Source organism: Cervus canadensis, chromosome 27, assembly GCF_019320065.1.
Source record: "Cervus canadensis isolate Bull #8, Minnesota chromosome 27, ASM1932006v1, whole genome shotgun sequence".
Taxonomy (NCBI): Eukaryota; Metazoa; Chordata; class Mammalia; order Artiodactyla; family Cervidae; genus Cervus; species Cervus canadensis.
This window is the reverse complement of record NC_057412.1, coordinates 39,261,746-39,275,714: the sequence shown is the minus strand read 5'-3', so window position 1 is coordinate 39,275,714 and position 13,969 is coordinate 39,261,746. Positions and strand designations below refer to the sequence as shown.

At 43.0% G+C, this 13,969-nt stretch overlaps 1 protein-coding gene across 2 annotated transcripts in view; it reads left to right on the top strand.

Annotated features, from left to right (window-relative positions):
- DCBLD2 (discoidin, CUB and LCCL domain containing 2) overlaps positions 1-13,969 on the top strand; it is a 213,176-nt gene that overhangs the window by 131,414 nt on the left and 67,793 nt on the right. Inside the window, exon 1 of one of the 2 annotated variants that reach the window (XM_043448725.1) lies at positions 5,709-6,408. The exons of the other annotated variant lie outside the window; for it this stretch is intronic. Within the exon in view, the coding sequence (XP_043304660.1) occupies positions 6,192-6,408 (217 nt within the window). The 5' untranslated portion in view covers positions 5,709-6,191. Of the gene's footprint in view, positions 1-5,708; positions 6,409-13,969 lie in introns of those variants that run through there. 2 annotated transcript variants of the gene reach the window in all.

Below are 13,969 nucleotides of genomic sequence, written 5' to 3'. Positions count from 1 at the left end.
ATGCAGGCAGTGAAAAACATCATATAACTAGAATTCCACCCTCCCCAGGCATTGTCCTAGAAATGAGTATCTGTTACACTCTACTGGTGTGAGGTGTTCCAAGAGTCTGGCCCTCTCAGCGAGGTCTTTTGTGGTCATTTTTGCAACTTAGTAGAATAACAATGATCAGAAGTGAGGAGAAAACAGAGGCAGAAAGAATTTCTACCTATTTGCTCTACTTACAGTTCCCTCATTCAGACAGTAATGGGGCCTCCACAGATGTTCTTTAGCCAGAGTTCTATACTCTGTATTTCCAAAACAAAACCCAGGAAACTGAGGCATAAGAATACATACTGAAGTTGTTCGATGATCTCAGTCATCAAGATATTTTGGTTTCACCTCTCTCTATATAACTCTAATTTGCTCCTTTCCCCCTTCCTGCCACTGACCTCAGTTAGAACCTCTTCAGCTCTCTGTTCTCCACTTTTAATGACCCTTTAAAGTTCCAGATAGTCTGTGAAACAGGGATTAAAAAAAAAAAGAGATGAAGAATGTAAGTGCTCCTACCTCTTGTGCTATGTATATGTAGGTATGTGTTGCCAGGATCTTTTCATCCTATGATAACCAGGAGTAGAGGCACCTACAGCCCAGCGTCCCTGTTCCAGGAAGGCGTTTATAACCTGTTAGCTCACAGAGGAATACTCTGCCTCTGATGCAGTTCTATGTAGTCAATAGAACGCCATCCTGAGATTCATAAAATCTTTCTCTGTCCACCACCTCTGTGACCTCAAGGTTATCTCTCAATGCCTGATGAAAGGAGTTGTCCAACAAACAAGACGGGCTGTCTCAGAGAGAATGGCAATGCCTGGAAGTCTTAGCACATGACTGACTGCCTGTCACATCAGTACATATTCAACTGTCCCCATACTGTACTCACACCCTTGTCTTCTACTTTCTCATCCAACCAGTTTCCCTTGCTGTGTGATAGGGACTGCCTTCTACTTAGAAACCTGAGCATCTTCTTCAACTCCTCCTTACTCACCATATCCAGGCAGTAAAACATTCATAAACATTCCTGGGAAAGTCTCCCCTTTCCAAGCCCACTGGAATTGCTGTTCAGACACGCCATCACTCCCTTTAACCACACAGATCACTGGGTCAGTCTCTGGACTGGCTCTTCCTGTCTTCACAATCTCTCTTCCTCCAGTCTGTTCCTCACCTGCCTATCTGGTTGAGCTTTCTAAAGTAAAAATTTGATAATGTCAATCTGTCTTAGAACCCTTCAGTTGCTTCTCAATACTATAGAATAAAATTCTGACTTCTTCAGTTCAGTTCAGTTCAGTCGTTCAGTTGTGTCCCACTCTTTGGGACCCCATGGACTGCAGCACGCCAGGCTTCCCTGTCCATCACCAACTCCCAGAGCCTGCGCAAACTCATGTCCATCGAGTTGGTGATGCCATCCACCCATTTCATCCTCTTGTAGATCTTGCCCCTACCCGCTTTTCCACACTAGTCTTCAGTTACTCCCATTAAGTCAGCAGTAGTTAACCCCATTCAGCTCCATCAACACCCTTCACCATGGGGTCTGTGGGCCAGCCTACTTTACAGCTGGCCTGAGACCACCTTCCTCACTTTGTCTTCTCATTTAGGACTTGGTGGAGGTTCATCCTTGCCATGACGGGTTCCTTAAACTCCTTCCACTTAATATTGGGTCATCAGTCCATGCTTCCATCCTGGCACTGATAGCAACAAATTTCTTTATGCGTTTGCCTCCCCCATTCAACATTGGCTCCTTTGATTGAACTTTGTTTGCTCACTGTCCATGTCAGGCCTTGAGCACTGTAGGGTTTTATAGGCATTCAATAAATGCTAATTGAATAAAAACTGGTGCAAGGGTTTAGTGTATGAGTGTATGCTAACTGCAGGGGAAATGAAAATGATGACCTCCAAAATCCTTTTGAATTCTCAGATTTTCATTTGAGGATGTCAGTCCCTTCCATAGTTTTCAGATCACACTCACTTATGACCCTCACCCATAACTTCAAGGTATTCCTCAACCTGAGCTTTAGACGAAAATGTTAACCTGCCTGTTATATAACATCAGGTGCTAGCCGAGTGAACATCCCAAGTTCAGTACGTCCAAACTTCTTATTTATTTATTTATTTATTGCTGTCCTGGGTCTTTGATGCTGCACTCAACTTTCTCTAGTTTCAGCAAGCTGGGGCTACTCTCCAGTCGCAAGGCACGGGCTTCTAATTGTGGTGGCTTCTCTTGTGATGGAGCACAGGCTCTAGGCAGGCAGTCTTCAGCAGCTGTGGCACACAGGCTCAGGGGTCTCACACAGGCTTAGTTGTTCCAAGGCATATGGACTTTTCCTGGACCAGGGATTGAACCCAGGTCCCCTGCATTGGCAGGTGGATTCTTAAACACTGGACCACCATGGAAGTCCCGTACATCCAAAACTGACACACTTGCTCATACAACCTGATCCACCTTTCCAGTTTTTTAATGGCATCATCCCTTTTTTAGGGCCCCATGTTAAAAACATCCCAGTTAGTCAGTTCAGTAACTCAGTCATGTCCAACTCTTTGTGAACCCATGGACTGCAGCATGCCAGGCTTCCCTGTCCATCACCAACTCCTGGAGGAGTTTACTCAAACTCATGTCCATTGAGTTGGTGATGCCATCCAATCATCTCATCCTCTGTAATCTCTTTCTCCTCCCACCTTCAATCTTTCCCAGCATCAGGGTCTTTTCAAATGAGTCAGTTATTCCCATCAGGTGGCCAAAGTATTGGAGTTTCAGCTTCAGCATCAGTCCTTCCAATGAACACCCAGGACTGATCTCCTCTAGGATGGACTGTCTGGATCTCCTTGCAGTTCAAGGGACTCTCAAGAGTCTTCTCCTACACCACAGTTCAAAAGCATTAATTCTTTCATGTTCAGCTTTCTTTATAGTCCAACTCTCACATCCATACATGACTATTGGAAAAACCATAGCATTGACTAGATGGACCTTTGCTGGTAAAGTAATGTCTCTGCTTTTTAATATACTGTCTAGGTTGGTCATAACTTTTCTTCCAAGGAGCAAGCATCTTTTAATTTCATGGCTGCAATCACTATTTGCAGTGATTTTGGAGCCTTAAAAAATAAAGTCTGTCACTGTTTCCACTGTTTCCCCATCTATTTGCCATGAAGTGATGGGACCAGATGCCATGATCTTAGTTTTCTGAATGTTGAGTTTTAAGCCAAGTTTTTCACTCTCCTCTTTAACTTTCATCAAGAGGCTCTTTAGTTCTTTGCTTTCTGCCATAAGGGTGGTGTCATCTGCATATCTGAGATTATTGATATTTCTCCCAGCAATCTTGATTCCAGCTTGTGCTTCATTCAGTCCAGTGTTTCTCATGATGTATTCTGTATAGAAGTTAAATAAGCAGGGTGACAATATACAGCCTTGACGTATTCCTTTCCCTATTTGGAACCAGTCCAGTCCCTATTTGGACTGTTCCATGTCCAGTTCTAACAGTTGCTTCCTGACCTGCATACAATTTTCTCAAGAGGCAGGTCAGGTGGCCTGATATTCCCATCTCTTTCAGAATTTTCCACAGTTTATTGTGATCCACAAAGTCAAAAGCTTTGGCATAGTCAATAAAGCAGAAGTAGATGTTTTTCTGGAATTGTCTTGCTTTTTCAATGATCCAACAGATGTTGGCAATTTGATCTCTGGTTCCTCTGCCTTTTCTAAATCCAGCTTGAACATCTGGAAGCTCACGGTTCACGTACTATTGAAGCCTGGCTTGGAGAATTTTGAGCATTACTTTGCTAGCGTGTGAGATGAGTGCAATTGTGCAATAGTTTGAGCATTCTTTGGCATTAACTTTCTTTGGGATTGGAATGAAAAACTGACCTTTTCCAGTCCTGTGACCACTGCTGAGTTTTCTAAATTTGAAGCATATTGAGTGCAGCACTTTCACAGCATCATCTTTTAGGATTTGAAATAGCTCGTACTGGAATTCCATCACCTCCACTAGCTTTGTTCGTAGTGATCCTTCCTAAGGCCCACTTGACTTCGCAGTTCAGGATGTCTGCCTCTAGGTGAGTGATCACACCATCGTGATTATCTGGGTCATGAGGATCTATTTTGTATAGTTCTGTGTATTCTTGCCACCTCTTCTTAATATCTTTTGCTTCTGTTAGGTCCATACCATTTTTGTCCTTTATTGTGCCCATCTTTGCATGAAAGGTTCAGGCAAATTTGGCCTTGGAGTACAGAATGAAGCAGGACAAAGGCTAATAGAGTTTTGCCAAGAGAACACACTGGTCATAGTAAACACCCTCTTCCAACAACACAAGAGAAGACTCTACACATGGACATCACCAGATGGTCAACACCAAAATCAGATTGATTATATTCTTTGCAGCCAAAGGTAGAGAAGCTCTATACAGTCAGCAAGAACAAGACCGGGGGCAGACTGTGGCTCAGGTCATGAACTCCTTATTGCCAAATTTGACTTAAATTGAAGAAAGTAGGAAAACCACTAGACCATTCAGGTATGACCTAAATTGAATCCCTTATGACTATAGAGTGAAAGTGACAAATACATTCAAGGGATTAGATCTGGTAGAGTGCCTGAAGAACTATGGACGGAGGTTCATGACACTGTACTGGAAGCAGTGATTAACACCATTCCCAAGAGAAAGAAATGCAAAAAGGCAAAATGGCTATCTGAGGAGGCCTTACAGATAGTCGAGAAAAGAAGAGAAGCGAAAGGCAAAGGGGAAAAGGAAAGATACACCCATCTGAATGCAGAGTTCCAAAGAATAGCAAGGAGAGATAAGAAAAACATCCTAAATGGCATCTTTCTCCTAAAACCAGTAGTCTTGTGCTTTCCCCTTTCCCAAAGAGCCAGTTCTTTTTTTAAATTTTTTTTGGTTACTCCATCTTTTTACAGCCTCCCTCTGATTACTCACGACTCTGATTAGTATTTATTTTATTCTGACTTTCACGATGCATTTCCATCTCTGTCCCAACACAAGATCTTGGAAGATTTCTGTATTATGACGGCAAATCCCACAACTTGTAAGTTTGCAGGTACACGGCAGGTGGCCAACAAGTCTTGGTAGAATGGCTTAGTGAATGTTAGGAAGGCAGGTTTAAATTGCTTTAGGAGCATGGATCTTGTCATACACTTTTTTTTGCGCTACCCCCCGGCCCACATTAATATAGTAAAAGGCATAGGCAACGGCAAATACATATACATCTTACAGTGAACACTGTATCTGTTATTGTAACTGGGAGTTGCTGCAACAACTGGATATAATTTTAATTAAAAGCACACACACACACACACACACACACACACGCTCTGCTATTGAGCGAAAAAAAACTCCCTCAGACTCAGCTCCCAGCTAAAATCAGCCAGAATCCAGGTTTCCCACCCCTTCCAGTGGCCTGATGTGCGACGTGGGAGGAGCAAGGAGCAAGTTGGGTCAGAGCAGCAGGGAGAGCGCGCTAGGGGGAAGTCCCGGAAGTCATTGACCAGAGCGAGCAACCGCCTCTGCGGGATCAGCTTGGGCTGAAGTCCCAACAATAACAGGCGCGCGGGCCGGGGAGGGGGCTGTCGGGGGCTAGAGTTTGGGGGCGGAACCCGTTTTGGGGGAGGCGGGTGGGACGCTTCCCAAGGCCGCAGGGGATTGGAGGAGAGAGATGAGGGGCGGTGGAGCTCGAGGAGTGGGCCGGGGAGCTAACGGGTCGACCGAGGCGAACGAGTGTTGATTGGGTGGCGCAGAGGGAGACGGACCGGAGCTGCCCGCGGATTGGCCGGGGCGGGCTGTGAAGGCGTGGCCAGCACGCGCGAGAGGGAGCGCGGGGGAGCGGGCGGCCGGCCTGCCTGCCAGCCAGCCCGAGCCCAGGACGAGCGCGGCGGGCAGGGGTCGGATTGCTGAACGCGGCTCGGGAGGCGCGTCCCCCCAGCTGTCCTCCGCGGCTCGAGCACCCCGTTTCCTTCCCTCCCCTCCCTAGCGCTCCGGCCTGGGGTCTCGGGGAGGGGAGCGGAGGGAGAGGACGAAGGAGAAGGAGGTTTCGCTGAGTGCGGGCGGCGTGGGGCGAAGCGCGCGCTGCCTCTTGCTCTCCCGCCGCTGCCTTTGCCTGCTCGCCCGGTGCCGCGGCCCCGGGGCGCCCGCACTATGCAGGCGGACTGCCGGCCGCCGCGATGGCGAGCCGGGCGCTGGTGAGAGCCGGGCACAGCCCTCAACGTTTCCTAGTCCGGGCCGCGGTCGCCGCCCCCGCCCGGGCCGCGCTCCCCCTCTCCCGCTCCTACCCCCTCCCTCTTCGCTCCAACTCCTCCTCCAGCGCCTTCCCCAGGCCTCTGTTCCTCCTCCTCGTACTGATCCTGCTCCTGCTGCTCGAGGACGCCGGAGCCCAGCAAGGTGAGTTCTTCCCGAGGAGTGCGCCGCGCGCGGGGCCCCGGGGGCCGTGGGGGCGCAGTTGGAGCCTCTGGGGCGCAGGGTGTCCGGGTCGTTACGGAATCTGCAGACGCGCAGGGCAGTTGTGGTGCGCCTCGGTGCCTGGCCAGACCTGGTCCCGCACTCGTTGGGTTGAATTGCAAAGCTTGGTTGTCTGTTTTCTCCCAAGTTGGCGCGGCTTTACTTTTGGGGAAGCCCATTCATTTTTTTTGAAAAGAGGGAAGTGAGACCTTGCTATGAAGACCTCCTTTGGGCATTGGATTGTTCTGGGGAAAGTATTTGAGAGGTAAAGGAGAAGTTTTGGAGATGCGCTGTCTAATGTTTAAGCTAAGTGGATGGATGAACAGAGTAAAACGGCCAGGTAATTGAATAGCATCTTAAATCCATTGAAGGGAGTTGACGACGATTATCTTTTGTGAAAGTGCCACGTTCAAAATCGAATAGTTGATTCTGGTTATCTTTGAGTCTTGGATTTAGAACATGCTCTTTGCAATCCCTGCCTATTCAGGATGGTGGTCTAGATAGATTGTTTGGGTCAGACTCTACGTCTGGGACCCAAGACAGCGTGCTCTATTGCCCAGACGGAGCGAACCGTATTAAATGGGCAAGCCCTTACAGAAAGTGACAAAACTTCTTTCCTACTAGGATCGTTCGAGATTCTGGAGCGTACAAAGCTATTTACTTAATAATCATAGTTGAAAGAGAATGCTGTGCTGATTTCTTCCCCTTTTTAGTACTTTTTTCAGGCACTGAACGGCAATTTTGAAAACAATTTGACAGGTTATTGAACACATTTCTCCACTGCATTTCCATTTTATTACAGTGAGAGATAAGAACTGGATTGATACTTAATACTTGGAAGAGGTTTTGTTAGTTTGTTTGTTTTTAGGTTGATCTCCATGTTTAAGTCCAGCATAATGTTGCTTTCATGTAGTTTTCGGTAGAGTATGGAATCATGGCCTTAAGGATGTCATTGTGAAGATGCTAAAACTTTGACAGGCATATGGAAGTATAATGTAAATGGAAAAAATGTATTTGGTAAACTGACCTCTTTCAATTCTAGGCAGCATTCAGGTTTCAGTTAGATCATCTCCTTAATCAATCTTGAACATCAGCACTAAATTAAAGTGAAATCCTTTCCTTCATTGAAGTTTTAGCACCTGTGCTTTTATTTTCCTCCTGGTAGAAAGAAAAAGCAAAACAGACATATTAACATGTGGCTAACACTGATTGAATGGGTCTTAATTTGTGACAACCCTAAGTAATTTACATCTATTAACTCATTTAATCCTCACCACAGCAGTCTTGAGTTAAGTATTGTTATCCCATTTCAAACACAAGGAAACTGAGACACTAGTAAAATAAGGTATGTTGATACAAAGTATAACTACATAAGCGGGATACTCTGACCACTTTTGCTTATTTCAGAATCTGAAAGTGTTTATGTTATGTTTAAAAAAGATCTTTGAATAGTTTATAACTGATTAAATGTCTCCTCCTCAAATGAGAAAATTGCTTTGTTTTTAGAGTTTCTCAAGCCTGGCCTAATTAAACATGCAACATTACTTTTTTTTTTTTAAGTTCGTTTTTTTTTTTAATTTTAGTTTTTACCAAGTGTTTTAACAACTAGAGTATCTGGTTCTCTTTCACCATGTCATGTTGTATAAAAACATCAGTATAGATTAACACAAATAGAAATGATCCTGATAATTTAAAAGACCTGATTTCTAGTTCTCCCAAGTTGATTGGGTAAATTTTGTAAACTCACTTAGTTTCTTTGTATCTCAGTTTTCTGCATCAGTGATAAGAGAATATATACCTGTTTCATAGCTTGGTGAAAATGAAATGCTAGTACATAGGAGTCTGGCAAAGGGTAAAGTGCAAACAGCTATAACTGATTATCATTGTTAATCATGAGCTTACTAAATTGATAAAGTAAGGGTCATTTAGGTATACATCACCTGAAAACCCAGAAATTGTATGGCATTTGAATTCCCCAATTTTTTAAAAATTGTATTTCTTATCCAGTGGATCCGGATGCAGTCTCTGGTGCTGTCCGTGTTACTGGTCTTAACAGATGTGCTTTAGGGTCCACTGGGATTCTTCACATAACCTGGAAAGAAGTCTGGCTTCAAAATGAGAAGCAATGCTTTAAGATGCCTATAGAACTTTTTCTAATGGGGATGTCTACAATATTGTAATGTTAAGTTACACGCTGGAGTTTTTACTCTATCAGAAGTCTTTATAATAACACTGGAAGGAGATAATAAAATGATAAAAGTTGTCTTTCGATGGTAGAGTTGTAAATTTCTTTATGCATTTTCAAATGTTCTGCAAATTGCAATAAAAATAAGCTGTGAGAAAGTGTTTTGTGATATACAGATTTTTTTTTTTCCTTAGCCAGCCTAGGTAGAAATGCATTTAATATGTGTTTTGAGGTAGAACTGTATTTCAGGATTTTTTTCTTTTAGTCTTTCAGACCTCATTTTGAAGTGGAAGATACTACACTCATTCCAATTAGTGCCACACATTAATGCCATTCCTCAGCAGATTTTCTGCTGACCAAATGTTTTTTTCTTTTTATTTGGTCTAGAATAAAATTTATCATTGGTCTGAAAACTTGTCAACCTTTCACAACAGAGATGTATTTAATTAATCTTACTTCATTAATATATTTATAAATTCTGTTTATTCACATCTGTTTGTGATGCTGTTTTCGACATGGCTTATATTTGTGTGTCTTGAGTTCTAAGTTTGATATTAAGTTCACCTTCAAAGTCTTTCTCATTTTTATTGAAAGCATTTTTTACCTGTAAAATATGTCTCTCTAAAAAACTTAAATTGGTGGAACTTATTATGCTGATTGCCTGCCTGTTACTGTAATAAATTTACTTAATAGGAAGTTGCGGGTCTACTGAATGAATTTAAGTCTCTGGTTTACATTATGACTGTAGGAATTTGTGTCACCTCATCTCAGGAGCTCAGCTTCCTCCTTTGGGTCGCAGAGGGTTCGCCTACCTTCTGGGTTGGAATTTTTTTCTTTTTGGCTGTGCTCAGCCTTCCTTGCTTTTGTGCAGTTCTCTGTAGTTGCGGTGCATGGGCTTCTCATTGTGGAGCGCAGGCTGGAGGGGTCTCGGGCTTCAGTGGTTGTGGCACACACTTAGTTGCTCCACAGACCAGGCAGGGATCGAACCCATGACCCCTGCACTAGCAGGCAGAATCTTATTCACTGCACCACCAGGGAAGCGTGTAGGTTAGAATGTTGTTTGAATGTGGTAAAATATCAGGGGAATCAATTTTTGAAAATCCATTGAGACTGACTTCTTTATGCCTATTAATACAAAATATTCATGAAAATAATTATTTTTGTTAGCTAATTTAATAAATCTGTCAAATCAGATTCTTTTTTAAAAAGAACCATTCAGTATTACAATGATTTTTGAACTAATGTGTGAAAAAAATTTACAATCTGTGGGGTAGTGCCTTTATTTGCTTGTGATGCAGGGAAATAGTTTTTGAGCAGTATTTGTGAATTGTCAGAAGTGAAGAACATGTCCCAGTGCAAAGAACATTTGTAATTATTACTAATATTGATATTAGGTTAACTTAGAATTTTACGTGGTCTGTTTTTTTGGTTTGATGAAACATTAGGGCTCCCTGGTGGCCCAGGTGATAAAGAATCTGCCTGCAATGCAGGAGACACAAGTTTGATACCTGGGTCTGGAAGATCCCTTGGAGTAGGTCATGACAACCCACTCCAGTATTCTAGCCTTGAAAACTCCATGAACAGAGGAGTCTGGAGGGCTGCAGTCCATGGGGTCGCAAAGAGTCAGACACGACTGAGCAGCTAACACTAGGGCTTTTATATGTAGTTTTTTCAGAGGCAAAAATCAAAGCATGCTTTTTCTCCTGTATTTCCGATTAATTTTGCATAGTGAAGGTTAGAAATATAGCGCATATTCCATATGTGTTAATGATCAAATTTAAAATTCATATTTTAAAAGCTTGTAAATTAAAAATTAATTGTAAAATTATAGGTTAAGGATTTTTAGGTAGATTTCCCAGTGTTATCAACAGAGAGGAAACTTTATTTTGTTCTGGAAATAATTAATAGTTCTGTTTGAACATTCAAGCTTCCAACGAAATGTGTATGAGTTAAAGTATCAGTACTAGAATTTAAAAAATAATTAATTAATTTCCAAAAAGAAAGCATCAGATTATAGTATGATGAGGAAAGTCTTGATTTACATAGAGTTAGACTTTAAATATAAGACTGTACTTTACAAAATGAACCCAGGGTATGAAAGTTCAGGTGGTAATACGAGGTATTAATTAAATGTATGCAAATAGATGGTTTCCACTTCCACTTCTTGACTAGTTGGAAGGATGTGGACTGATGACATGAAACTATATAGATCAGGAAAAGCTTTGTAGAGGGAGTGATATTTGCTAAATATGATTGTTGATGTAGGAAGTGAGACCACTTGGCGGTTTTTCTTGTGTGGCTCATGGATTCAGTTTGTTTTATAACAACCTTATGGCCTTAGCACTTTATTTATTTTAAAAATATCATACAGATAGCAGTTATATAACAATTACTCAAAACCAAAAACTTAACTAATAATTACAGTCCTACCCCTAATGTATCCATTTATAAGTTCTGTTGGGCTTCCCTTGTGGCTTACCTGGTAAAGAATCCACCTGCAGTGCAGGAGACCTGGGTTCGATCCCTGGGTTGGGAAGATCCCCTGGAGAAGGGAAAGGCTACCCACTCCTTTCCCTGAAGTGCATTCCTGTCCCAGTATTCTGACCTGGAGAATTTCATGAACTGTATAGTCTCTGGGGTCACAAAGGGTCGGACATGACTGAGCGACTTTTCACTTCACTGCATCTTCCTTTCTAGTCCATATGCACACACCTGCATAATCTTACGTGGTTGTAATCTTAGTAGTGTGTTGTTATGTTCTGCAGACATATCATGTTAAAATTAATATGTAGGCTGATTTAGTACACAGAAGCCTACTTTGAAAATATGGCAAGACAAAAATTTTGAAATTAAAATTTTTTCACAGGACATTGATTCTTTATGAAGTAATTACTATATTGTTCAAAACTGCTATTACATTATTTCCTTTAATCCATTTGATTAAATTCTTCATTTAGGATAGGATCTTTAAGAAAGTATGTTAGTTCAAACCATTACTTTAGAAACCCACATAATGCTAATTTTCCAGGTCCTTATGTGGATTGAATCAGTATATTCTGTAAGTACAAAAAAATACAGATATTCACATAAACTAGAATTTAATGAATGCCAGTGTCCACTGAAGCAGACGAATAATGGAATGATCTTAAAAGGCTGCTAAAACATCACCTGCTAGATCCACCTGCACTCTGAAGGTATGTAGTTGAAAGAAGATCTTTGGCTAGCTCCTTGAGTTACGGGAAAGACCCCAAGATGCACACTCCCTCAACTGCTTTCTAAGGAAAGGACGCTCAGCATTCCTTGCTTCTGTGGAGTACAGTTTCTGCGAGTTTGCAGCCAGAACTTAATCGCTTGGGATCAAAGAGAAAATGCTGGTACTTGTTATCATCCTCTCATAAAAACTCTCAGCATGAGAGAGTTCCAGCTATAAACTCCCAGGGTGTGTGCACATATGTTAACACAGCCCGAGATAGTTATGAACGAGTAAAATACTGTCATTGTCTTCAGGGATCCTGCAGTCTAGTTGGTGCAATAATCATCTTCGAGTTGGAGCATATGTGTAAATAGCCAGGGAAAGTTGCATAGTGCTGTGAGTTTGAAAAGGAGGGTAAACTCACAGTGCCCAGGGAAGTAGGAGAAACCTTACTGATAAAATGGTTTTAAGCAGATCAGCTGTTAGGGTCAGTAGATTCCTAGTTCACAGGGATAAGTGACGTTTAAGGAGTAAAGCTCACAGCATCAGAACAGCAAGGAGTCAGGAAACTTGAGTGTCAAAGCCAGCCCTGCTGCGGTGAGTAGCATGCCTCAGCCTCTGGCCCTGGCCCACTGCTTCCTCCACAAGCCCCATACCCTGCACTCTTGCCCCATATTTGGGCAAATATTTGTTGGTTCTTTTCTGAGGGCTATGGTTCTGTGCACAGGGGCACCACCCTCTTGGAACTCTATTAATACTTCCATAGTGTGTCCAGCAGCCCCTTTATCACCTGTAAGATAAAATCTACCGTCTTCCCAGTATCTAGACTCCTATGCTTTTATAGTGAGAGGAGCCCTTTGCGCTTTATATATATTTTTTCAGAATCTGGCCCCTCCCTTCCTTCTCTGACTTGATCGCATGCCAGCATCCCTCACCCTTTATGTGTATATAGTTCTGTGTAAAACTGAGATGTTTATTCCTCCCATGTGTAATTTGATCCTGTTTTGCCTTGTTCTCTATACTGGTCTCTTGACATGTATCGTTTTCTCTACTTGAAGAGAAAGAGCAACTTTCCTTATCTGCTTGGTAACCTCCTTGTTATTTAGTTGCTGAGTCATGTCCAACTCTTTGTGACCTCGAGGACTGTAGCCCGCCAGGCTCCTCTGTCTATGAGGTTTCCCAGGCAAGAATACTGGAGTGGGTTGCCCTTTCCTTCTCCAGGGGATCTTCCCAACCCAGGGAATGAACCCGTGTCCCCTGCTTGGCAGGCAGATTCTTTACCATTAAAGCCCCTGGGAAGCGGTAACCTCCTTATCATCCTTCAAACCTTCCTCGGTATCATCCTCTCTGAGAAGAGTTCTCTGTCACCCCATACACTCATCTCCAGATGGTAATTTCCAGTGTTTTTCTGTTAAGTCATTAATCACAATGTATATTAAATATTTATATCTGGCAGAGTTTTATTCATTTTCTAATACTTACCATGTTGTCCATCATTCAAAAATGTGAGTTTAGGGGAACTCCCCGATGGTTCAGTGGGTAGGATTCGGCGCTTTCATTGCCAAGGGCCTGGGTTCAGTCCCTGGTCAGGGAACTGAAATTCCACAATCCACTCAGCTGGGCCAAAAAAAAAAAAAAAGAATTCAGAACTCATTTCTGCAGTGAATTTGCTGCCCCAAGCATGTTATTCATTAGTCTCTGGGCACCTGCATGCCCTTCACACTGTTGTCTTTTGTCTGATTCCCTCAGAGCCTGGGCTTCTCAGTTCCATGGAAATGGAGCCCTTTCTTGAGCCTTAAGCTGCTTGCACAGGGCCTGACCTCCTGCCCAGTGTTTTCCCAGCCACCCTCTTCCCAGGAGCTAGCCTCTTTTGCTTTCGGAATGAGAGGAGTCCTCCCTCAAGCGGAACTCTGAACAAAGCCACGGCTGCTGTTTAGAGAACACTGCTCTGTTGCCCTGTCAAATAAGTGGTCTTTAAGAGCTGTGCTAAGCCAAAATCAATGAAAGCCAGTGAGGTCCACTCCTTTGCCCGCTCATTCAGATTTTGATCTGAATAGTCACCTCCAGTCACGTGCCTTTTTCTCTGCTGGCTGAAATTCCTGGAGAACATTCAGGTAGCTTCACCA